At 51.8% G+C, this 26249-nt stretch overlaps 1 protein-coding gene across 5 annotated transcripts in view; it reads right to left on the bottom strand.

The window, feature by feature from the left end:
• Positions 1 to 26249, bottom strand: part of KIRREL3 (kirre like nephrin family adhesion molecule 3) — a 565070-nt gene that overhangs the window by 45575 nt on the left and 493246 nt on the right. For all 5 annotated transcript variants that reach the window (XM_035265039.3, XM_035265035.3, XM_054241711.2 and 2 more), the window contains exon 5: positions 1861 to 2018. In XM_035265039.3, the coding sequence (XP_035120930.3) occupies positions 1861 to 2018 (158 nt within the window). The remainder of the gene's footprint in view (positions 1 to 1860; positions 2019 to 26249) is intronic.

Raw genomic sequence — 26249 nt, forward strand, 5'->3', positions numbered from 1 at the left:
AGGGCAGTCACTTCCCTATCAGGTCTCAATTTTCTAGCTGCAGACAAAAAGGGTTGGCCCAGCTGTCCTGTAAAGCCTGGTTCATCTTAAAGGCTCTGCGGTACGTTAGCCCCACCTGGGACTCTATGCAGTTTGTTGAGTGGAGTTTGGTGGGTGCTGTTTAAAAATGTACTCGGAATTTTGTTTTTATTCAGGCATAGGGAGGCCAACAGATCAGGAGACAACTGCCATTGAAAAGACAGTTTGCTACTCATAGTTCCCAGAGGAAGGGGCCTGCCACTTTAGGTAGTGCCCCACGTGGAGGCCCCAGGGGCAGTTGGGGCTGGGGTGGGAGGTGTGGGGAGCCTCTGCTGTGGATTGCTTTCATAGGAAGGAATGGGGAGACAGGGTTAGGATTGGATAGCTTGGATCATTTTCCTGGACCCTGGGCTGCAGGGGCCTGATGTGTGGCCTGGGGAGATTTAGGGTAGGGGCAGAGTGTCCTGGACTATAGCAGCCTGATAAAAAATGGCCGTGGGGCCTGGGCTCGGGATTGGTTGGTCTGCTTTGATACAAAGCATGCTCGCTATCTCCAGGAATTAGCTTACCCTGCTCCTTGCCTGGGTCTTCGAGGTCCCAGGATGTCAAAGCATCGTAAAGCCCAGAACATTTTAAAGACACAGTTAACAAGGGGGCCAGTCCAGGGTGCTTCCAGCCCTTGGGATTGTGTGTGAATTAGAGACACAGCCGGGCAAGGGCTATTGGGTAAGGGATTTGGGGCTGGATTTCAGCCCTCCCTGGCCCCTGAGCCAGGCACCTTGGAGATGGTGGAGCCTAAACAGTTTCACCCAAAAGCCCTGGAAAGTGGCCAGATTTAGCAAATAAAATGTGGATGCTCAGTTAAATTTGAATTTCACATATATAATGACTTTTTTTTTTGGTATAAGTATGGCCTGCAAATATGTCCCATGCAGTATTTGGAAGGTATTTCTACTAAAAAGTTATTATTTTCCTGAAACTCAAATTTAACTGGGTATCTATCTTAACGCATTTGGGCTGCTATAACCAGACACCATAAACTGGGAGGCTTAGAAATCACAGACATTTATTTCTCACTGTTCTGGAGGCTGGGAACCAAGATCCAGGCAGATTTGTTGTCTGTTGAGGGACAGACCCTGGTTCATAGATGCCCTCTTCTCACTGTGTCCTCATGATGTGGAAAGGCAAGGGTCTCCCTCAGGCCTCCTTTCCTAAGGGCACTGATCCCATTTATGAGGCGCCACCCTCATGACCTAGTCACCTCCTAACACTGTCACCTGGGGGTGAGGATTTCCACATAGGAATTTGGGAGCTGCAAACATCCAGACTGCGCTTTCACCCCTAGACCCTGGCAACTGCTGTCCCTGAGTCTCCTCAAAGAAAGATGCAGGGATACAAAGAGTGAGAGAAACAAAAAGGGACAGGGAGACATTCAGGAGAGGGACAGTTGCAGAGAGACAGGGGAGCTGGTTCCTCCCCATCCAGCCCTCACCATCCCCCTCTCAACCTAACCCCCAGGCCCTCCCCATGAGCCCTCACCATCTCCCTCTCTGCCTAACCCCCAGCCCCCTCCCTATTCAGCCTCCACCATCCCCCCTCTACCTAACCTCCTCCCTTCCTGGTCCCCTCCCACTTACCCCTGTGTTCTTAGCCCCCTCTCTACTTAACCTCTATCCTTCCTAGTCCCCTCCTCATTCAGTCCCCACTCCTTTTAGCTCCCTCCCTACTTAGCCTCCTCCCCATCAACTCCCTGTCCACCCCCTCCCCACCCACTTTCCTTCAAATCCATTCACAACCACCTGCTCCCCTCCAGCCCTCCCCTAGGACCTCACCAGGCCTCACCTTGGAGTAGGTGGCTCCATTGATGACCTCTCCCTTTCGCAACCAGATGATGGAGGCTGCAGGCTTGGCATTGTCTGCATGGCAGGTGAGGTTGAGGGGGTCCCCCGCACGCAGGCTGATCACAGGGCCCCCCAGAATGACAGGGTCATCAGGCGGTACTGCGGGGAGAGAAGCACCCAGATCAGGCCGAGGCCGCCCCGTCAGGCGGGATGGCAGGCCTGGCTGGGAGGATTTTGTGGAGAGATGATGACAAACAATAATGATCATATTTGAATAAAACTCATCATCCCCTTGTATGGTAAGGATGAGAGCAGCCCTGCGCAGTGATCCTGACAGGCCAGTGGGTGCTTGCTGCGGAGGATACTCCCACCCATCATTGCATCCCTGCTCATGGCCAGCTCAGGGGACAGGGCAGGCAGCCTCAGCCTGCCCTCCCAGACTGGGAAGCAGAGCTCTGTGGCCCAGGCCATGTTTGTGGCTTCTTTCTTTTTTAACTTCTTCTTATTATTTTTATTTTTATTTTTTCGAAACGAAGTCTCTCTCTGTCACCCAGGCTGAAGTGCAGTGGTACAATCTTGGCTCACTGCAACCCCCGCCCCCTGGGTTCAAGCGATTCTCCTGCCTCAGCCTCCTGAGTACCTGGGACTACAGGTACACGCCTAGCTAATTTTTTTTGTATTTTTAGTAGAGATGGGGTTTCACCATGTTGGCCAGGCTGGTCTTCAACTCTTGACCTCCGGTGATCTGCCCAGCTTCCCAAAGTGCTGGGACCACAGGCCTGAGCCACCATGCCTGGCCAATACTTGGCTAATTTTTGTATTTTTAGTAGAGATGGGATTTCACCATGTTGGCCAGGTTGGTCTCGAACTCCTGACCTCAGGTGAGGAGCCAGGAAGCCACCCGCCTCGGCCTCCCAAAGTGCTGGGTTTACAGGCATGACCCACGGCATCCGACCAGCAGTTCAGTCACACCTGCTGTCTGAGTTAGTCCTCACAACAGCCTGGCGAGGTCAACGTTATGATCACCCCAATGACACAGGTCCAAAAGCCGAGTTCCAGCAGGATGAGTGGCTGGCTCAAGATCACATGGTGGCAGAGCCAGGGCTGGAGGCCAGGCCCAGGGAACCTGGGAGCACTAGGCCGGCCCCTTCCCTGGCAGGGGGCAGGGGACAGGGCAGCTCTTCCTGGGGGGAGCCAGCACTTGAGAAGGCTCCAGCCCCTTCATCTCCAGAGGCAGCCTGATTCTCTCCTGGCCCAGCCTTCCAACCACATTTTGTATCGGGGTCAGAGACAGATGGCTCTAGTCAAGGGATCCCAAGTGCCATGCGGAGGGAGATCCAGCTTGAAGAGTGGCCTCTGCAGTGCCCAGCACAGAGCTCTGTGTCTGAGGGAAGCTCCACTGACATGTACTGGCCCCACTGGAGTCACTCTTTTGATTCCCATGAGGACCACAGGCCGGAGGATGGTGGATGATCAGTTTGGAGGGAATGCCCAAAGAAGTGAAGTGCCTTGCCTTGGGACACAAAACCTCTTTCCATGCTTGTGCTTGGGGACACGTTGAGGGTCTTAGGCCTCTGCTGCTCCCTTGACAAGCCACAGGAGGGACAGGAGATGAGAATCCCTGTTTTCTTTCCCCCAGGAGGGGCTGGGCCCACCGGCTGTGGAGGCTGACACGCTCAGGGTCTCTGGACATATCAAGACATGAGTCGTGTATGTACACAACAAACAGAGAAGGGGTAGTTGGGTGATGGGGGCCTGGGGACCTAACACAAGGGGTCCTCTGCCTGCTGGCCAGAGAAAGCCCACCCTTCTAAGTGGGCTCTGCTTGGGGCTCTGGGCTGGAGAAGCTCCCAGCTGGACAGTCACAGCTCCGGGTCTGTCCCGACTCTGCTGGTTGAGCCTTCCAGCCTTAGCCTACAGAGGGGTTTCCCTCCCCGTCCCAGAGCATCACCCCATCAGCCCCACTCCTGGTCCACTTTGGCTTCTCTGGAAGCTCCAGGAGGGATGGGAGGCCCCCACTCAGGCTGGGTAAGAAGTCAAGAAGCAAACCTTCAGACCAGCCGCCTTGCCCTCCCTGCCTGGCCTTGGGGGCCTGTGCCTACACTTATAGCCCAGCAGTGCCATTTCCTGAGGGAAAAACAACCTCCTGGGGCTTCTGAGATGCGATCACTGACCCCAGGGGCAGCAAGCCCTGGACTCCACCAAGATCCTGGCTCAGGAACAGAGTCAGCCTCATGCAACCCTGCCTGGCCCTGGGCTCTCGAGCCAGGCCTTCCCAGGAGGCCCAGAGGAAGTAGGCGGGAATGAGCGGAATAGAGAAGATGACCCCCCAGCCACCCACCCACACCCTTTCATTAGTGCCCACCGGCTTCCTTGGGGTGGGTCTGGCCACAGAGCAAAAGGGAGGCGGATTAGGGCTTTCCACTAAGCAGGGATGGGTGTAACTGCTTGCGAGGAGGGGAACTGCATCTCCACGAGGTGAGTGGGCGCCTTCCAGTGGGAAGAGCTGGGCTCAGAGGTGGCCAGCCTTCATCCTTCTTTCTTCGAGGCAGCCTCCCCAACCAGGACGGAGGAGCTCAGGCTCCATGCGCTAGCTGGGGCCGGGAAAAAGAGCCCTGGGGACAGCATGGGTACCTGGGGCCTTAGCCATCCCAGTGGCTGTGCAAAGTGCCTGCGAGCAGAGGGTGGAACTGGAAGCTCCTTCTCTCTGGGTGGCTTCAGGTGTCAGCCTGAGAGTGTGAGTGCGGAGGATCTGGGAGCTGGCCACCCTCTAGCACTGACATTTACTAGGCCTTGAACAGGGGTTTGGAGCCTTGACTGCGTGCTCTTCTGCAGAGGTTTGAAAATCTCATTGCAGGCCACACCCTGAGCAGCCAAGTTTCAGTCCCTGAAGGGCACCCCAGGCCTCGGGACTCTGGGGAGCTTCCCAGGGGGTCCCATGGCAGGACCAGCTCTCTGGGGTCTAGGCTGAGGTGCATGGAGCCTCTGCTTGCTCTGAGTATAGTGCAGCTGCCGCAGAGGCCTTCCCAAAAGTCCAACACCTAGAGGACAGGCCCTTCCTCCTGGTGGCTGGAGTGTTGTGTTACTGGAATATCAGATTAGAGGGAGCGAGGATGAGGGAGGAGGGAGTCGGGCGTGTTGTGGGAGTGCTCAGGCGCACACACAGCCACACACGCACATCCACCCTCAGAATGGGGCCTGATTACATCTTCCCAAATAAGTGGTTATCACGCTGGGTATTCACGTAGCCATGCATTATTGATTGGTCTTCGCCTCACTGCACACCAGATGGGGGTGGGGGCCGGGGTGGGGTGGGGGTTGGTGAGGAGGGAGGATGTTTGGGGGCCAGCAGGCTGAAGAGAAATCAGCAGTCGCTCTTGGCAGCTGTGTCTGATGTGGAAGGGGGCTCCTCATTACCTCCCCATTCAGACTTGGCCAGGCTGGGCCGGGCAGTGGGGAGGGGAGGAAGTTTCGGATGGGCTCCTGCCTGGAGATGCATTATTCATCACCTTCTCGCAGGATGGGTTATTATCCTCAACCACTATAGAGTTTGGGCTTCTAATTTTTAATCACAAGGAAGGTGGAAGGGTTAGCCTTTTGGTGATTAATCCGGAGATAAAAATAGTTGACTGTTTTGTGTTGGGCTTGTTGTCAATCAGGAAAGAATGGCATAAACCGTTGGGGCACTAAGGCCTGGGGAGGCCCTGAGCGAACCCCAGGCGGAGTTGGTCCCCAGAGCTGGAAGCCGGCCTGAGAGATCACAGCGTGGCCTTAGCTGGGGGCGGCTGAGCAACACTCTTGCAGCCAGCTGGCTCCTGGGACTTTGATACGAAGGAAGCACATCATCGAGGGTTGCTGTGCTCTTTACACTGTACTCTCCTGTTGGCCAGGACTGGAGCAGGCAATTGCGGTCTCCCTTCCTGCTCTGCCCCTCCCTGCCCAGGCCTGTGGACTTCGCTATGTGTGGGTGGGCAGTGGGGGCACCCAACCCTTTCCCTGTGTGTGGGAGGGAGCCCCCAAGAGCTTTCCCCAACTTCTGCTGCCAAGGACAATGGGGTCTCGGCTAGAGAGGTGGCATGGGGAGAGGGAAACTGAGGGCAAAGAAGTGTGAGAGTGGGCTTGGGATGCACATCCTGGCTCCAACTGGAGAGGTAAAGCTTTCATCTGTTTCATGTGCTAAGGTTCTCTTTCACCTCTATAACCCCTTTTTTAAGAGACAGTTTGCCAGGTTGTCCAGCCTCGCCTGAGCAGGCTGGAAAAACTCTTGGTGCCAGGACAAGGACAGCACTGAGGGAGTTTCCTCCAGTGTTGACGTGGCCACCCAACTGGGACCCAGGTGGGCTTCCAGGAGTTCTTCAGATGTTCTGTCAGCCTGGATGGTTGGTCTCTGGGCATGGCTGATCAGTGTCAGCTGGAGAGGTGGGGGACCAGCAGGGCCGCCCTCCTGCTCCCATACTGCGTGGTGGAGAAGCTCATAGATGCCCGGCCCTTTGGAGAGCAAGACTGATTCTCATTTAACTCAACGAGCAGCACGTCCCCACAAAGCTGGCAGAGTGGTCCATCACAAACACGAAGCCCTCCAGGGCCTTCCTGCTGATCAAGAGTGGGCCTTGCCTGCAAGCACCAGCACCCATGGCCCTTGCTGCCCTGGACCGCAGCCTGTTCCAGCCACTCCTGACCTGGCAGGCCCTGGGCCAACTGCCTCTCTGCTGCTCAGGAAACCCAGCTCCTTCTGGGCTGGGCTTGCCCTGCTCCTCTCTGTCTGGAATGCTCTTTTCTGTTCCTTGCCCTGCTGGCTCTTCCTGTCAATGAGGTTGCAGCTTCAAGAGCCCCTCAGTGACTCTCCACTACCCACCCGTGCACTTCCTGGATCACTGGGTTCATTTATTGTCTGTCATTGTTCTAGAAAGGACATCAAAGACCTTATCTGTCTTGGTCGTTGTGATATTGCTGCACCACATAGTAGGCGCTAAAGAAGTATTTGTTGAACATTATTTGTTAAATAAAAGACCATCAGAAGAGGCGTGGAGATGGGAGTGGGGGTGGTTGCCATGGGCATTGCCCTCTGAGGTCAGCATTTTTAAACCTCTGTGTGTGTATATATGTGTGTGTACATGTGTGTATGTGTATAGATGTTATACATGTGTGTATGTATATGTGCATGTATATATGTATGCATGTGCGTATATGTGTGTATATTCGGGTGTATATGTATGTATATATGTGTATACACGTGTGTATATATGTATATGTGTGTGCATGTGTGTATGTGTATGTGTGTATATATGTGTGTATGTATATATGTATGTATGTGTATGTGTGTATACATGTGTATATGTATATATGTGTATACACATTTGTATATATGTGTATGTAGATGTGTGTATATGTGCATGTGTATGTGTGTTATGTGTGTATTTATATATGCATGTGCATGTGTGTATACATGTGTATATGTATATGTGTATACACACATGTATATATGTGTACGTGTATGTATATATGTATATAAACGTGTGTATATGTGTGCATATGTGTGTGTGTGTATTGGGTAGAGTTGGGAGCAGGCTGGGTGAGTAATGGGAGGAAGGAGGGCAAAGTGGGGGCTGCTCTGAGGCCAGCTGGGACAGCCGTGTAGAAACTCTTTGTTGCTGTGGCATCAGAGTTGGTGCTCCCTGCCTCTCCTGGTGAGAGGGAAGCATGGCTGAGGAGGGCTTGGGGCTGGGAGCTAGTTCTCAGCCTGTTTCTCCGTGGCTGCTGTCCTCTGATTTGTCTGGAATGTAGGATGGGGAGAGGGTGGCAGGCCAAGCATGGTGACAGAGCACAGACTCTTGGCTGAGGGGGGAAGGGGACATTTGTGGGTTCTTTGCTTTTGTTCTGCTGTGGGCCCTAATTCTGTTCCAGCCACTCCTTACTCAGCAGGCCCTGGCCCCACCTAGGACAGAGTCTGTGCTAGGACTTTCAGCACCGACTACGGTGGAGGGAGGATGCCAGGGCTTCGGGGCGCATCTCCCACACCTTCAGCATCTTCTCCATCCCCACATTCCCCACTGCAGCCCTGCGGTCAGTCTGCCATTCGCCCTGCCCTCCTTCCTCCCTCCCTCCTGACCCTTCTCTCATCAGCCTCCTCCATGTCACAAGCTGAGGCTGTGATGGCTGAGTGAAGTCAGACACAGCCTGCCATCTTAGAGCTGATGAGAAGACCCTTGCCACTCCAGGCTAGTGCCCAAAACAGACATGTGTGCAGCCCCGGCACCTCCTGGGAGCTTGTTAGAAAAGCAGACTCTTGTGCTCCACCTCAGACATCCTCAGAATGTGCCTTTCAAAAGACCCCAGACGATTCATACACACTTTCAAGCTGGAGGATCACTGCCCTAAGGGCTCCTAGGTAGAATCATGACGAACTGACAAGTTCTATGAAGGGAAGGCTCACCGGACAAAAACGTGCGTATGGGGGCCTTTGATCCCTTCACCAGCTCCCTGCTCCCTCCACCCCCCCGGGACAGGCCAGAGAAAGGGGAGACTGCTCCCTGCTACTGGCTTTGGTGTTGTACCATCTTGTTTCAGAAAAGGTTCCTTGTGTATGTCATTTCTTTAGCTTGAAATGCTGGTGTTCTCCTGGACCACCGGTCTCCTGGACCACACTTACACACCTTTGACACTTAGTTCAGAGGGCGAGCTCTCTGAGAGGCCTTTCTAGAATCTCGCAGTTGGGCCAAGAATATAGGGCTTCTGTCCGAACCCTGATCCCATAGCATCTGAGCATCCCTGCCTCACTAGCTACCACATCCTATGGAAATCTGTGTGTGTCTCTTCCCTGAACAGTGACTTCCATCTGGATCCCCATCTCCCAGCAGAGTGCCTGCCTGCTGCACAGAGGACAGGGTGGCATATACCTTTACTGAGCTGAACTTGACTTGAGGCGGTCACTTTACGGGCCACATGTAAAGTTGTGGACAAGCTATATAATCTGACAACCTTAGCCCTCTTATCTGGGAAGCGAGATAATAATACGTATCTTGCAGGGTTATGAGGAGAATTACTTTGTGATACGAAAGATACAGAGAGAATGTTGTAAAGGGCTATGCAAATGTTCGTTATTATGTCTAACTTTTAGGAACAATATTTAGCTTTGTGGCTGTGTGCAAAGTGCTGTGCCAAGGCCGTCTCATTTTATTCTCTATATCCTTTGAGGCGGGGACTATTAAGGTCTTCATTTTATAGGTTAGGGAGCTGAGATTCAGAGATGGCAAATTACTTGGCAAAGATCACACAGCTATAAGTGGTGAAGTTGGAATTTAGACTCGGGGTTTTTTTTTTTTGAATCTGTAATATGTTCTGCTGGAGTTAGAGCAGCTCCCAGACTGTCCCTGCAGCAGCCCGTGCATTAACTCCTGGCCCTACAGTTCCGCAAAGCTGGCTCTCTGCCAGTCCCAGGGGGCATCAGACCTGGCAGGCACTCTCCTCCCTTCCCTCCCCGCAATCTGAGTTTCGGAGGGCCCCAGGAAGCATGAGCCTGGCTCGCAGTTGGTGCCTCAGCGATGTCTGCTAAGGGAAAGGACAAATGGTGTTTGTAGTCTGCCTAATTCCTTGCTCCCTTTTGGCTTTGCCTGGTTCTCAGGTTCTGGGCGGCCTGTAATCCCAGCCTCCAGTTTCCTCGCTTGCACACGTACGCCACCTAATGGCCACAATGCAGAACTGCAGGATGTAGAGACCCTGGGGAGGTGACCTTTTTTTTTTTTTTAACTTGGTTTTAAGGGTCAGCTTCCCAGTGCTTGCTGAAAATTCTTTGGCGAAATTCGTATTGAGCACATACTATGTGCCAGGCCCTCTCTAAGCACTAGAGACGTGAAGCTTCTCCCCTAGTGGAGTCTACCTTCTGGTGGGAGAGACAGACAATAAATGAATAAACAAATACATAATATAAGGTTAGGTGTTGATAAGTACTAAGAGGAAAGTAACACTTTTGGGGAATAGATACATCCCAAATTGGCCTCCAGGGTTCCCTCCTGGCTTTTCCCTTCCTCTCTGGTTGTTACTTTTTGTTTTCTTCCCTCTCCTTAAATGTTGATCTTGCCTAGTTAGCTCTTGCTGGCCATATCTCATTTGACACACTATCAAATGGAAAACCTTCGCTTTTCTGTGAACTCAGCTCACATCTTTATGCTGATAAATTCCAAAGAAGCATCTTGGGCCAGATCTCTTTCTTGAGCTCCGGACTCATGACCCATCTGTCCATGGGCCTTGGAGGCTCAGCATGTGTGACACTAAACTCACCATCTCTCCTGCGACATCCATCCCTCCCCATATTCCGTATTATGGCGAATGGCCCCACTGTCCAGTGACCAAGTCAGAAATGTGGGAGTCTTTCTGGACTCCACTCTCCTTCACCCTGCCTTGCTAATCATCCCGCTTAACCCTCTGAGTATGGCTCAGATTTGTCTCTTTCCATTCCCACAGGCTTCCTGGATCAGTCATCATCATTGCATGCTTGGATTATAATACCACATCTCCCCTCCACCCTGACTGTTACAAAAGTCTGATTATTCATCCATCCAGTCAACCAGTGACTCATCCACCACGTGCTGAATATCTAGCATTCCTTTGTTTCAAATCCTCTGAAAGTCCCTCATTGCCTCCTCGATAGTCTGAACTTTTGGGCCACTGCTGACTCTTCAGCCTCACTTTTCATCCCTTCTTACCTCAATTCCTCTTTGTGGATAAGAGCCACTTGCAGTTGTTGGAGTAAATCGCTCCTCCCCAATTGCCCCTTTCCTTATTATTATTATTTTTGAGACGGAGTTTCGCTCTTGTCACCCAGGCTGGAATGCAATGGCGTGATCTCGGCTCACTGCAACCTCTGCCTCCCAGGTTCAAGTGATTCTCCTGCCTCAGCCTCCCAAGTAGCTGGGATTACAGGGGCCTACCATCATGCCTGGCTAATTTTTTGTATTTTTAGTAGAGTCAGGGTTTTGTCATGTTGGTCAGGCTGGTCTTAAACTCCTGACCTCGGGTGATCCACCTGCCTCAGCCTCCCAAAGTGCTGGGATTACAGATGTGAGGCACCATGCCCGGCCTGCCCCTTTCCTTTTGCTTTGCTAACTTGAAGATTGGGCAGCTTGGGCTCAAATCCTGGGTGCTAGGTTTACTGGCTTGTGGCTATGGGAAAATTGCTTAGCCTCTCTGTGCCTCAGTGTCCTCATTAGTAAAATATGAAATAAAATAACAAAACCAGATTCACTGTATAGTTGTCAGGGTCAAGGAAGATGTAATATGGGAAAATGCTTTATAAAGTGTCTAATGTATGATGTGGCATGTTATTGGTTCTTTAAGCAGACTGGGCTCATTCCTTTGAAAGGTGATGAATGTGCAGGGGAGCTGGGACTTAGAAGTCTGGGGCTCCGTCCCCATGGAAAAGCAAAGGTCTATGTCTTTTTCCCTGCTCTGCCCTGCTGGGAGCTGGATGAAGACCTTGCTGCTTCCATGGGTGATTCCACACTGTTCTACCTGGCTTGGCATCTCCTCCCTCTGGGCCCCCACATTCTGTGCCTACTGAGGCACATACTGTTTACCGGCTGCAAAGGCATGTGAGCCCCATGTGGAGCAGAGATGAGCCGTCTCAGCTGAGCTCAGCCCAGACTGCTGACTCATAGTTTTAGTTTTTTTTTTTTTTAAATGCAGTATCAAGGCTCAGAACACAATACTCCAAGATCTTGCATCTTAGAAGTTGAGGAAACAGCAGAAGCAAAAAGGTTACTCTCTAGGCCGGCGCGATGGCTCATGCCTGTAATCCCAGAACTTTGGGAGGTCAAGGCGGGTGGGTCACTTGAGGTCAGAAGTTCAAGACCAGCATGGCTAAAGTGGTGATACCCCATTTCTACTAAAAATACAAAAAATAAGCTTGGTGTGGTGGCACGTGCCTGTAATCCCTGCTACTTGGGAGGCTGAGGCAGGAGAATCGCTTAAACCCAGGAGGCGGAGGTTGCAGTGAGCTGAGATGGTGCCATTGCACTCCAGCTTGAGAAAAAAAAAAATTACTTTCTAATCCCCTGCCTTCCTGGGTGAGGGCTAGCTGTAAAAAATTCTTTAACCCATCTCTCCTGCAACTAGGTCATTGGACCCTCAGAGGGATGCTGCCCTATACCCAGAGGAAAGAAATGGTGCACAGGAACTGCAAGAAGAATGTGCAAAGCCTTGCTAAGTTCTTCCATTTTTCTTACCAAGAGGTCATATCCACGTTTCGCTCAGTCACATTTCTGCACAACTGCCCGTTCTATATTGAACATAAGCCCACAAATACATAATTTTCCCATGGCGTTTGGGCCTTCATTTCTGAAAGCTCACATAACACTTTGGTTAAATAAATTTGTTGCACTTTTCTCTTGTTAATCTATCTTTTGTTACAGGGGTGCCAGCTGCAAACCTTGTAATGAATGAGGAAAATATATTACTTTTTCTCCCCTGCAGCAGCAGAAGCTAACTGATGTAACCCAGTAGTCCCCTGCCGTTTGATTCAGAACTGGGCCCACGGCATCAACTCTCTCTCCACTTCCCTCCAATCTGCCCCCTTCCACTACAGCCGGGTAACTATTCCGGAGGCTCAGGCTTCTGCTCACAGTGTTCAATGGCTCCCACTGCTCCAGCACAAAAATCAATTTCTCATCACGGGGGCCTTCCCCAGTTCTCCCCAGCGAGGTCTCATCTCTGCAGCTTTCTTCTGTATGACCGTTCACTCTTCTGCGAGGACAGCCAGCCCTTTTGCAACTATGCGCTTTGGCTTGCGAAGTTCCCTCTGCTGGGAATCTCCTTGCCCGAGTCTCAGCTGGCTGGAATCCCAGCCTCTTTTCAATCAGCTGAAAGACCTATATCATGTCTTGTTAACTCTTGGTTATTCTTTTCTTATTTTTTATTTCTGAGATGAAGTCTCCGTGTTGTCACCCAGGCTGGCGTGCAGTGGCACGATCTCGGCTCACTGCACTCCCTGGTCCAAGTGATTCTCCTGCCTCAGCCTCCTGAGTGGCTGGGACTACAGGCACTTGCCACCACGCCTGGCTAATTTTTTGTATTTTTGGTAGAGACGGCGTTTCGCCGTGTTAGTCAGGAGGGTCTCGATCCCCTGACCTCATGCTCTGCCTGCCTCAGCCTCCCAAAGTTCTGGGATTACAGGCGTGAGCCACCGTGTCTGGCAACTCTTGGTTATTCTTTAAGACTCAGGCTATTGTCACCTCCTCCAGGAAGTCTTCTCTCAATCTCGGCCCCTGCCTCTCTCGCCTCCAGCCTCTGCACTGCCATAAGACCAAGTGCCCACCTCTGCAGGTACCTGTAATGGTTGGTGCTATTACTGTCTGCTGTTCCCCTGAGGCTGTGAGCTCCTTGAGGGCTGGTCCTTGCCAGATTCTTTCTCTAGTACTTAGTGTCTGGTTCATAGTGAGCGCTTAATAAATACTTGTTGCCTGGTGCTTTACCTGATCTCACTGAATTAGAAGCCCCCTTTCCCACCTGAGCATCTCTTACACTGGCCCTCACAACATCTGTATTGCATTGACTTGTGGACCTTTTTCAGGTTCCCTGAAGTTGCAGGCTGGGAGTCTTGATGCCTCTTTGCCTGCCTCTCGCCACCTAGTATATTACCTTGGATGCAGTCATAAAGAACCAGCACTAATAATATGCATAATAGTTAACATTGGTATAGAGCTTACCATACAGCAAGAACTCTTCTGGGTCTTTTACAAATTTCCTTTAATACTCACAACTCTATATAAGGTAGATACAATTATGATGCATGTTTTAGAGGTAAGGAACCAGGCACAAAGTAGTTAAGTTAGTTGCTCACCATCACGTAGCTAGTAAGCAGCAGAGCTGGGCAATGTGTAGCATTTCCAGACTTAGCAAATCAAAGAACAGGATGCTCTGTTAAATGTAATAAATTTCAGGTAAATTAAAAAATGGTAGTGTAAGTATGTTTATCTGAAATTCACATTTAATAGGGCATCCTATATTGTATCTGGCAATCCTATAGATGTGCTAATAACATATATGTGATGTAATTAACATAGGTGTGTTTCCCCCTCTTCAGACTCTCCCACTTAGGTCTACATTAAGAAGATGTAGGGCAAGATGTAGATGGGATTTCTTAAGGATATCGCATCCTATACATTTGGTGGCACAATACCACAGAAGTGTTTCCTTGGAGGCTGGGGACAGAGGGAAAAGGGGAACAAGGAGCAAGGTGCAGGTTTAGGATGATGGCACATGGCTGGGAGGATGAAATGCTGGAGGTGGTTTCAGCTCTGCCCCTTACCTGGGGTGGAGGGGACCCTGGTCTAGCTGCCTTCAGAGGTCCCCTGCAAAGGTTTGCAACACTGGGAAGCCCACTCCTCAGCTGGAGCTCATATTGTTTAGGGGATAAGGGAGGCCCTGAAGGCAGAGTGCCTGGCTGGGCTCTTGGCTCCATCACTCACTGGCCACGTGACCATGTGCAAATTACTTCTCTGTGCTGGATGATATTAATGTCATAGATATTATAGTAGCTTTTTTACAGGGCTGGTGTGCTGTTTAAATGAGTTAATGCAAGAGCTATACAGTGTCTTGTCCCAGACTTTGGCACTGTAGTAAGAACACACTAAATTTTAGCTCTTAGTATTATCATTGTTTATTCAATAAGGAACTCCACATGGGAGCAGAGAGCAGCGTACTGCATGTGAAATTGGCTTGCTTCCACCTCTTGTTCTGCTGTGACCTTGTTCCATGCCCAGCTCTGGACTCCTGAGAGGGAACGGTCAGTACCTTGCCTCAAAACACCTTCAAACCACTAGAGCAATGACAAGGAGGCCACAGACCCAAAGATCCCACAGCTGTGCAGGTGTGATGGGTAACCCCACTGCCTTTAGGCAGGAACCCCCAAGGGAGGGAGGACTGGGCCAGTGGGCCAGGGGCAGGAGGCCATGTGCTGTCAGAGTCAAAGTCAGCAGTTGCTTGGATCCCCCCTTAAATTAGGAAGGGTGAGTGTCCTGCTGATTTTTGGTTAAACCCTGAAAGAGGGTCTGAGTAACTCAGGGTGGAGCTGCTTGTGAGGAGATGGACGTTTCTTTAATACTGAGCAGGCAGGAAGTCCCAGGCTGTATTAGGAGTGGAGGAAGGGAGGCAGGTAGAGAAGGGAGGCTCTGTGATTTGCATGCAAGCAGACCAGTGTGCCCGTGCCTGCTCCAGGTGATGGAGGGCACTGCGGGCCGCTGTGTGCACAGCAAGGATGAGAGGGCCTGGGAGACACCACCAGGGAAGGGACAGTGGGATGGGGGTGTGCATCAAACTGGAGAGAGGAAGGGGCGAGTAGGGCAGGGGCAGGGAGGCCCGGGTGTGTGTTGGGTGGCTTCCACTCACCCTCCCAGTCCTGCTGCGCAAGAGACTTTCTCCTTTCTCCAGCCCAGCTGCTATGCTGATGGCTGCAGGTTGGGTGAGAGCGCTTCTCAGGTGTGTTTGCAGGAATAACCGGCATGTGCTCCCTTGCAGTGGCTCACAAAGCTCTCCAGCTGGTTTTGCCCTTAACCTGATTTGGGGCTTCTTTTGCTCGACACAGCTGGGTTGGTGGGAAAAGCCCATCATGGTTGCCGCCATGGACTTGTATAAATCTATGCTTCATGGTATGATGGGCCCTTGTAGTAGCCTTATTTTATAGATGGGTAAACAGAGGCACAGACTGGCCAAAACATTTGGGGCAAGTCGCACAACTGGCAAGGACTCTGGCTCAGGTCCTGCCGTCCCAACCACCCAGTCCTGACTGTGGGGCCGTAGTCTGCGCTAGCACGAGGATCCGTGTTGGTTCACTTCGGTAGCTTTAATAGCATCAAGGCGGCCATCTTGACCCAGCAAAGGGCCAGGCAGGGACTTGCAGTGTCCCCGCTGGTCCCATAAATAGAAAGCAGAACTGATACGGTTGGTTTTGCTATGGGCTCCCCATCCGGCAAATCTGCCTCCTCAAGGCGCCTCATGGTTTCAGTTAGGACGAAAACGAGGCCAGCTAGAAACCCTGCCTTCTGACATCCTGGAGCCTCACAGGTCTTTACAGAAACAGGGAGGCACAGGAAGAGGGTCAAAGTCATCTCATTAAGGGGTTTAACAAAGAAGTGTAAGACATTCCAATAGCTTTCCTTTGAGATGGCAGATTAGGAACACTGCGTTTTGCATGATAAAAGGGTGCATTGGTTCCGCATCTTAGTTGGTTACAGGCCAGCAGGGCAGACAGGAGGAGGCAATAGAGAGGTGACGGTGAGACAGAAGGGCACAAATAGGACAAGACAGGCAAAGAGGCAAAGACACAGAGGGGCAAGGGGCGTGGGGTGCAAGTCACCTGCTCAGGAAGATGGATGTGGGAGAGACACGCACAGTCCTTTGGGATGGAGGACCGTAAAACCGCGCGGCAGTGTTTCGAGGAAGGAAACAGGCAGAACACTTTCCCAGGCCTCTTGCCGCAAACACCATTTCGGGGAATCCTAGAAAATCCCTCAAATATACCTTTCAACTTTGTGCGCATTTATCAGACCCACTGTTTGCCAGAATCCTAAGAGGAAAAAGTCAAAATCTCTTTCCGACTTGAGCTCTTTTTCCCCCAAAGTACAAGCTTCTACGTTTGAAAAAGGGCAATTATTTTTAGAATTCATTAGAAGAAAGTGCTTTAATTCTCATCTACAGTTTGGCCTTATAGTTATTTTTTGAAATCTCTCTTCCTCATTTTTCACATTTGCCCCATTCTGGGGAGGGGGGCCTGGCCTTTATACCCTGTGGGGACAGTCACTGGATGTGAGCTTCCTGTCTTAGTCATAGGCGACCCCAGAGTGGTACTCAGCAGGGAACTGGCTGCCCCCCCAACCCCGCACTCCAGCACGAGTCCTTCTGTCCTATCCTCAAATGGGTCAAGAGAAACTTGGCACCACAGCTTTCACCATGGGATGGTGCTCACAGGAAGCGGGGGCGGAGGGAGGGAATGGCCTCCTCTCCCAGGGTGTCTTCTTTTCACTCCATCACCGTTGAGGTGGGATGGGGCCGGTTCTGGCATTAGAGTGCTCTGTATCAGAGTAAGCCTCTTACTAGAAGAGCCTGGTTACTGGGTCGACTGTGTGTGAGCCTCTACTCACTGGGGCAGAGAGGGACTTCTCATCTGGCTCTGATCATCCTACAATTGTGTTTGCTAGTGTTGGTGGGGCTGGCTTTGGGGCCACCCAGGCCCCTGCATCTCCAGTCCTAGGTGGGTGATGTCAGGCCGGTGAAGAAAGGACACAGCCTTTGCTCTCAGATATAGCTGGGAATGACCCCACAGGGTGACCCTGAACAAGTTTCTCAACCTTCTTGAGCCTCAGTTTCCTCATCTGTAAAGCGGGGCTAATGCGTACCTCAAATGATGCAGGATTAAAGAAAAAATGTTCTAGGCCTTGGGTCGTGGAGGCAGCCAGTTGGTGAGCACAAGGACAGGCCGATGCTGAAGACCCACTGCCTGCTCTCGTGTTAAGATGAGCTGCTCGCCCCGTTAAGGCAGAGTGGAAGCTTGGACCAAATGCATATGTGCAGAGGAAGAGAAGCAGCATGGAAGGAGCCACAGCTCCCAGTGACCTGACCTGTGGCCCAGGGAGCTGCAGGGGAGGCTCTGTGTGCTGGAGCCCACATCCTCCCCCACCCATGAGCCACACAGGGAGGCCTGCTAGGCCCTTCTCTCCTCTGGCCTCTCCCTGCTCCCACCTGTTCCCCACAGGGGTCCCCCCGAAATGACAATCTTAGTCATGCTGTCCCTCTGCTTATGGTGTCCAAGACCCCACAGCCCCCAGGCCCAGCCACCTTTGCAGCTTCACCCCATCACCCCATGCCTGTCTCCAGCCACAGGGCTTCTCCCCACAGGCCACAGCCACACAGCCACGGGCCTCGGACCCCAGCTTGGCGGCTTTCTCCTCTGAGACTGCGCTTCCTTCCCTTTCCTGACTTGTGGGCGCCTACACGATGGGCTCTGCTCAAATGTTCCCTCCACTAGACTGCTAAAGCATCTGGAGTACAGCGGTCAGTCTCATCCTGGTGTGCGTCCCAGGGCTCAGCCTGGCACCTTGGCATGGGGCTGAGCTGGATGGAAGCTGTAAATGGATGCCCTGCGTTTGCTGTGCAGAGCCAGCTGCATCGGAATTACTTCTGGCTGGACCCGGGTGCCTGGCTTGATGGAAGCTTCCCAAGGGAAGCAACCCAGTCATGTTCCTCTGTCTCTCCTGTTCCAGCTCAGCCTTCACGGAGCAGGTGCTCAACAGATGAGCACCCATCAATGATGGAAGGGTCAGAAGAGATGCCTGCATGAAAGGGGAGTTAGGAGGGGAAAACAAAGCTTCCAGAGGGGATACTTTGGGAAGGGCAGCTCTAGAACATATTGATATCCACTGAGTGTCAGCTATGTTCTAGAAGCTTCCTGTTGACCCTGTTGTCACCCTATCTTGGATTCTTGGGCCAATTTTGGGAGATGCTGAGATTTGCAGTCCAGAAGGGCATTGCTGGATGCAGATGTTTGAATCACCATGAGTTTGGGCTCAGCACAGCTGGTGTCCCCTGGTTTTCCTGAGACCTTGGACTTGTCCCTTTCCCTCTGCATTCTCCACTCTCCACCTCCCACTGCCCCTTTCGCAGTGACCCATCAGCTAGGCCTAGCGACCCTTGGATTCTTAATCGCCTCTGTTCTTTTACTGTCTCTCTCTGAGGCTCCCCTTTCCCTTTGATGAGCAACTCACTTGGCATGGAAAGTGTGTTGTTCAGGTGGATCCTCTACAAAAGACAGGATGGTGTCGGGTTGCAGTGGGAGTGCCGGGATCAGTCCGGGCTGAAATACATGGGTCTCAGCTCTGATCTCCATCCCCGCACTGCACTGGAGTCTGGGCTTGTTAGTGCCGCAAACATTGGGGAAAATGGGACGTGTTGCTCCGGAGCAGCCCAAGAGCTGCTCTGAGGAGTGGATGGTGTGAGGTGTCCAGTGTTGCTTTGAAGTGAAATGTATGGATGTGTCTTAAAGTCACAGTTGCTCCCATGATGGACACTCGTGTTTGTGGCCAGAGGCATGGATAATTCAAATCTGATCTATAATTGAAAATATCATTTGCATTTGGTTTTGGAATATGCGTGCGTGCGTGTATGTGTGGTGGGGGTTGGGGAGGCAAAGCAGCTTTACTTTCTGAGTATGTTTATTTTCGACTCCCGTTAGCATTCATTTGCTTTCACTGGACACCACCGCTTGCTCGGGAGAGGTGAGCGGGGCTTTCTCCCCATGAGGCATTCTTTAGCCCGGCCCTGTCCAGGAGGCAGGTTACTGGAAATGGACCATGTAGGCCTGTATTCCGCGGGTGCTCAGAATTCCTGGGGGCTGAGATACGACCTCAGTGAACACGCCACTGGGCCAGGGATACAGTTGTGTTTGCAGTGAGACCTGGGATTGACTCCTGGCCCCAGTTCCGGGCGGTGTGGACTTGGATATGTTAATTAGCTCTTTGAGCCTGTGTCTTCATCGAAAATAAAAGGGATAATAATACCGTGAAGGTTAGCGGATGTTCCATGGGATGGCATTTGTGAAGTCCCCAGGACACGGCTCAGTGAGCGCGAATTCCTTTTCTCGCTCTTCTCCCTCCACATCTCCCAAAGAATGGGTCTGCCTCCTTCACCTCTTGCAAGTCCGGGACTCCAAGGGCCCAGCAGACTCGGCAGTAGCCTTTGGGGTCAAATAGGAAGACAGCACTGCTTCCTGCTGGAGTGCAAGGTCAGGTGGGGATGCTCATCTGCTCTTAAAGGTGTAGGAGGATTACACAAATGCTGGAGGACTCATAGCCCACCTGCCAGGGCACGGGGGGCCCTTTGGAGGGTGGAGGAGAGTGGAGAGCCTGCTGTCCCTTTGGAGAACAAGGTGGGGCTCTGTCTGGATTTTGGGTCCATCCCATAGTGGAAAAGGGTCCTGTGTGAAAAGAAGGGAGGGCTTCAGATAATCCTGAAACTGGAATCCCAAAGGAAGCCCTGAGTCTCCAGGCTAGAAAGTCTTCTAGCTGCGCGGGCTTGGGCAAGCTGCACATCCCGGTGTCAGTGTCTGCATCTGAGAGTGGGCATGGCAGTGAAACCCGAGTCAGAAGGCTGAGGGAAGGCAAGAAGCCTGTGAGCCTGGAACTCTGCTCAGGTGTACCAATGCAATATGAGCCCAAGGAGGGTGGGCACGTGCTGGCTCTGAGTGGCTGCTTTCCTGTGTGAAGGTGGGGGTGGGGGACACTTGCTATCAGGGGAAAGAAAGAGCCTTCTCTTCCTACAGAGCTCCTGAGAACTAATTCAAGGCCATGCGACTCTGGCTAACATCTGCCTCCTGGATCTCTGCTCCCCTCTGAGTCAGACTGTTGGACTCCTGTGTTGTCCATTCCCTGAGTCCAGGTTTGGGGCAGGTAAGGAGGCCATATCAGGAGCACCTGCCCATGTCTGTCCCCAGAGAGAAGACTCAGGAGTTCCAGCATGGCACAGAGCAGTCGAGCAACATGCCCAAAGCAACTAAGGTTACCATTTCTTTGGGTTTCCCACAGCACAGATTTGGAGGGTTTTTAATTAAAATTTTTTTTTTTTTATTTTGACACAGAGTCTTGCTCTGTTGCCCAGGCTGGAGTGCAGTGGCATGATCTTGGCTCACTGCAAACTCCACCTCCCAGGTTCAAGCGATTCTCCTGCCTCAGCCCCTCGAGTAGCTGGGATTACAGGCGCTTGCCAACATGCCTGACTAATTTTTTTCTCTTTAGTAGGGATGGGGTTTCACCATGTTGACCAGGCTGGTCTTGAACTCCTGACCTCAAGTGATCCTCTTGCATTGGCCTCTCAGAGTGCTGGGATTACAGGTGTGAGCCACCATGGCAGGCAGATTTGGAGTAGTTTCAGAATCCGGACTTTCATTTTCTCACTTGCCTTCAGTGAGCCAAAGGGCCCCATCCTTGCTTGCCTCAGCTGCCTCTGGGTTTATAAAATGGACAAAGGGATAACTTTCAGAGGCCACCGAGGGGCTGAGAGGATAATCTAGATATAGTCTCCTCTTCACTGAAAGGGGAAGATGGGTTCAGGTTGCAGCATGAGGGAGTGAGGTTAGACATCTGGAAGAACTGTTGGTGGAGACACAGCTGGGGAAGAGAGGACAGGCCTCTTTCTCCAGAGCCTGATCCCCTACCCCCCATCAGGGACAAGTTGGATGTGACAAGGTGACATGACTCTAAGGCAGGGGGATGGACCTGGTGGCTTCGCAAAGCCCTGCTCAGCCCCTGTCCACTCAAGCACTTCCTCATCAGTTTTGCTGAAGTTACATTCCTGCTCCCAATTAGCTTCTGTCTGTCCAGTTCTCTGAGAAGTGTTTCCATTTGTAGGGGCCTAGGGGCTAGGGAAGCATGGGCTGGAGTGGGAAGGAGGAGGATGAGGGGATGAAACTGCTAATTGCCACTGTCAGACAGCACGCCTCGGCTTAGCTGTTGGAGGGGAACAGCCACCAGGACATTTTTATGACTTCCTATCAAACTTTGATAAATTGACTCTGAAAGGGATTTTTCTTCCAAGCAGTTCATGCCTCAGTGGCTGTCAATGGTGAAATATCAAGATGCTGAGGGGCTCTGAGCTGGGCTGTGCAGGGAGGCCTGGCTTCTCACCTGCCCTGAGATCCCGCTCTTTCCTCCTCTCAGATGTTCTGGAGAGGGAGAGGGCAGGACTAGATAGAGGCCTCCAGGCAGATGGCAAGGCTGGTCTCCAGAAAAGACAGACCAGGGGAAGAGGGTGGTGGGATTAAGTTAGACACACAGCAGAACTTCCTGGCCCTGGGCTGAGTAACCCAAGAGGCCAGGAACAGCCTCAATGCTGCAGCTAACTGGCGAGGGGCGAGCATCAGCACTGTGTGTTGCAGAGCAATTTCCCTGCAGGTGTTGACCTGGAGCCTCATAAAGACGCAGTGAGGTAGGAAGGGTCACAGCCTCCCTCTGTCTCATGGCCTCTCAGGGCAGGCAGCAGCTGGACTCCAGAGGAAAAGGCTTGGTGGGGACCAGGGACTCAGTGGGATCAGGAGGAAAGGGCTTGATGAGGACCGCGGCATTGAGCCAGATGCCTCTCAGGCAGCAAGCAATGAGAATTGGAGCTGAACCTGAACTTCAAATCCAGAGAGGTTTCCCTACAGCCCTCCCCCAACCTACAGCAAGGGGCCCCATCTGGACAAATGCATAGTAACAGGGCAGAGCCGGCCCAGAGCTGGCTCATTGCTACTTCTTCCTTCCTTCAAGGATTGTTCTGGGTCCTAGAACCCTTTCCTAGTTCAGGCTGGGGGCAGGCAGTCCAGCACCACCTCTCTGACCCAAGGCAGGGATTAGGGGGAAGTGAGTGAAGCTCTTGTCTTGGGCACAGACTTTCAGAGTATATCCCTAGTAATGGAAATAAATAATATCTTAATGCAAATTTAAAAGTCAAAACAAATGTAAAAACATCCACAATGAGCAAAAGATCCCAATTTTAAGTAAAGACAGGATCAGAGAGCGGCAGTTAATTAAGAATTATTTATGATGGTTGCTTGGCCAAGGGAAATGGTCAAAGATGCTAATTTTCTCAATGGAAAATGAGAAAAGCAAAGAAGTAGATGATTACTATTACTGGTGAGTTAGCTTCCATTAAAGCTAGAAAGGTAACATGAAATACATTCTGCTTTTACTGTAAATAAAATAGTTAAGCTTAACATAATGTTGTGGGTTTTAATACACCTGTTTTTAAATGTTTCAGTATTTTTCCAACTACTTCAGTGCTTTGGAAAAAATTTACCACTTAAAAATTACATTATAAAAATACATCGGGGAGTGCACGTTCTTCCTCTTGTCGCAGGGTCTACGGCGGCTTGGCTCAGCACTGCTGCTGATCCTATCTTTGCCTAATATTTTGATATTTTGTTTATTACAGATTTTTTCACATTCATTTGGATTTTTAAAACTATTGTGTTAAAATGTTATTTATCTAGATTATTGAGTTTTTTGGTACCCTTTACATTTTGTGCCTGAGAATAATGCCTCACTCTGAACTTAGTTTTAATTTTTTACCAAGGAGGGAAGCTGCCTCTCTTTCTTGTCCTTGGTGGGGATAAAATGTAGAGGAACCTCTTGGGCCCTGGGACCCACCTGGGGCATGTTCAGGCCGGGAACTGTTTCGGGGAGGTGAGTGCTGGGGAAGGCATGGGCTGCCAAGGAAAGATGGATGGGCTCCCGAGGCCCCACAGATAGAGACGGGTAGCCACTCCTGAGCTCATCCATCAATACCCCTGGGAACGACACTCACCTTAATCAGGCCACAAGGGCCCGGGCCTGAGGGATGCACGTGGCACGGGACCAGGAGAAGCCAGGTGAGCAGAGGCTCCTGCAGGCTCTGAGGTCATGTCAGGAGGGGATCGAGAGGTTCAGCCAGGGTGGCTAGGGGGCACTGAGTACTTAGCTGGCCCCTCGTAGGCCCTGACCTCCAGGCAAGCCCCAGGGCCTGTTTCTCGGACCCTGGGCTGCGCTGCGGGTTGTGAGGGACTGTAGGAAGTGGGAGAGCCAGCGGAGGCAGATGGAGGAGGACACTTAGGGTGGGGCCTGCAAACTGGCTCTTCCTTGCCTTTCAGGAAGTCCCAGTGGCTTTCCCTCGTTTGCAGAGTGAAGTGTGACTGTCAGCTTGACTTCTGGGCCCTCTGTCACCTGGCCCAGACTCTCTTGCCTTCTCAGCCCACAGAGGTCCTCCACAAGAACCCTCCTCTCTTCTCCCCACCTCCAGAGCCGTCCAGCCTCCCTGTCTGACCCCCGGAGTGGTTCTGCTTTCTCCCAGAAGCCTCCCCCAGCTATGTTCCTCTTCACTGCTCATCTTGCTGGCCGGGTTTCTGAATGTGGCTGTTGTATGTGTGGACACATTGCTTGGAATGCGGGCCTGAGTTACTGCTTATACCTGGCCTTCCTCCTCTGTCTAGCTCCGCCCCAGCGGCAAATGCCTCAGGAAGGAAGAGACCCTGCTGTGTCCTCCCTGCTGTGACACCAGGTATAAGCGGTAACCTATGGTCACAGTCAGGACCATGGAGGAGGAGGGACACTCAGAGATTCACCCGCCCGTCTCTGAGCCCGTGTGGGTGCTCCCTGCCCTCCTCACTGCTCTCCTTATCAAAGGCAGTGCTGTGCACCAGCCTGAGGCACAGGACAGCCGGGCTCTAGTCCTGGCACTCAGCAAATGGCAAGTGCATGCTGCCAGGAGCTGAGGCTAAACACCGTGGGGCCGTCCTTGACTTGCCCTTTCTCTCAGGTCCTAATGGCTGTGGGTTCCGCTTTGAAACATGCACAGATCTCATCCCTTCTCAATATTTGCACTGCTACTACGCAGCACTCCAGCCCCCGGCTGCTTGCATCTGTGCAGCCCAGGCACCAGATGAGTAACCCCAGCCCCTTCTATGTCTGACTGCAGAGAGGCAGAACCATCCAGCTAAGCTGGGCTCAGCTTGTTGACCTGCAGACACTGTGAGAGCTGAGGCATGATTCTGGTTGTTTTAAGCCACTGAGCTTGGAGATGATTTGTTATGCAGAAATAGACAACCAGGCAGAGTTTGTAGAACTAGCCAGGCAACTTTTAAAGGTGCATTGAGAGGCTCTGTGCTGTTTGCAAAATGCTTTTCTATACACACTCATCTTTCTCTTTACCATAAACCTGGACACTGGTAAGGCGGGAATTCTTAATCCTCACTTTATAGATGAAGAAACTGAGGGTCAGAGACGCTAAGTGATTTGGACAAGGGAACACAGCTGAAAAAAGAAAGGGCCAGTCTTAGGGCCTAGGAATTCCGATGCTAAGTTCAGTGCCTTCCCCACCACCCCATGGCTGCCATTTCTTCTCTCTCCCTTCACACCTGATAACCCAAGGTGTTAGCCAAGTTTGGAGGACGGAGTGGGTGTGATGGAGGCAAGGGGAAGGAAGACCACATCCGCAGAGTCTTGGGCAGTAGGGTGGAGGGGCATTCCTGGGAAGGAGGCTAAGTCTGGGGTAGGTGTCAAGAGACTGAGGGCTACTCTTGGCTTCTTGTATCTGCCAAAACCCAAACAGAAGTCCACAGAAAAGCTGGAGGGTCGGTGTGTGGACTCAAGGCCCGGGGATGTAGGCAGGGAGTCAGTGCTGGGGAAGCCGGGCTCAGCCAGGAGACTGAGATATCACAAATCAGGAAACTCCTTGTTGGGGCCTCTGGAAGCTGGGCCAGTTCTCCAGTGCCACAACAGCCCAGAACTGCTTCCTGGAGGCCAATGAGGGTGGGCAGAACCGAGCAATGGAGGAGGAGGCCCACCTTGCTAAAAGGAAATGGCCTCCCAGTCTGGGAATCCTGTCAGGTAGTGTGGCCCAGTGCAGAGCCACACGGGACCACATGGGACACGGGGCAGGCAGGACTCTGCATGTACCTGGGCTTACAGCCTGCTCGACTGTGCATGTGTGTGTGAGAGAGGGAGAGACTGTGAGAGTATGTGTGTGACAGAGTGTGAGTGTATGAGGGTGTGTGTGTGTGAGAGGGGTGTGTGTGTATGCATGTGTGTGTGTGAGGGAGGGAGTGTATGCGTGTGTGAGACGTGTGTGTGAGGGGTGTGTGAGTGTGTGTGTGAGAGCTGTGTGGATGTGTGAATGTGTGAGGGGGTGTATATGTATATATGTGTATGAGTATGTGTGAGAGAGATGTGTGTTGTGTGTGTGAGGGGTATGTGAGTGTGTATGTGTGTGTAAGAGGTGTGTGAGGTGTGTATGTGAAAGGTGTGTATGTGTGTGTGAATGTGAGTGTGTGTATGTATGTGTGAGGTGTGTATGTGTGTGAGGGATGTGTGTGCATGTATGTGTGTTTGTGTGAGAGGCAGGGGTGTATGTGTGTGTGAGGTGTGTGTGAATGTATGAGAGGAGTTGTGGGTGTATGTGTATGAGTGTGAGGTGTATGTGCGTGTGTGAGGGTGTGTATATGTGTTTGAGGGATGTGTGTATGTGTGTGTGAGAGGCAGGAGTGTGTGTGTGTATGTGTATGAGAAGCAGGGGTGTATGTATGTGTGTGTGAGAGGCAGGGGTGTGTGTGAGAGGGATGTGTGTGTATGTATGTGTGTGAGAGGCAGCAGTGTATATATGTGTGTGTGTGAGGGATATGTGTGTATGTGTGTGTGAGAGGCAGGGGTGTGTGTGAGAGGGATGTGTGTGTATGTATGTGTGTGAGAGGCAGCAGTGTATATATGTGTGTGTGTGAGGGATATGTGTGTATGTGTGTGTGAGAGGCAGGGGTGTGTGTATATGTGTATGTGTGTGAGAAGCAGGGCTGTATGTATGTGTGTGCATGAGGGATGTGTATGTGTGTGTGTGTGAGGGAGCTGT

The sequence above is a fragment of the Callithrix jacchus genome, chromosome 10, assembly GCF_049354715.1.
Source record: "Callithrix jacchus isolate 240 chromosome 10, calJac240_pri, whole genome shotgun sequence".
Taxonomy (NCBI): Eukaryota; Metazoa; Chordata; class Mammalia; order Primates; family Cebidae; genus Callithrix; species Callithrix jacchus.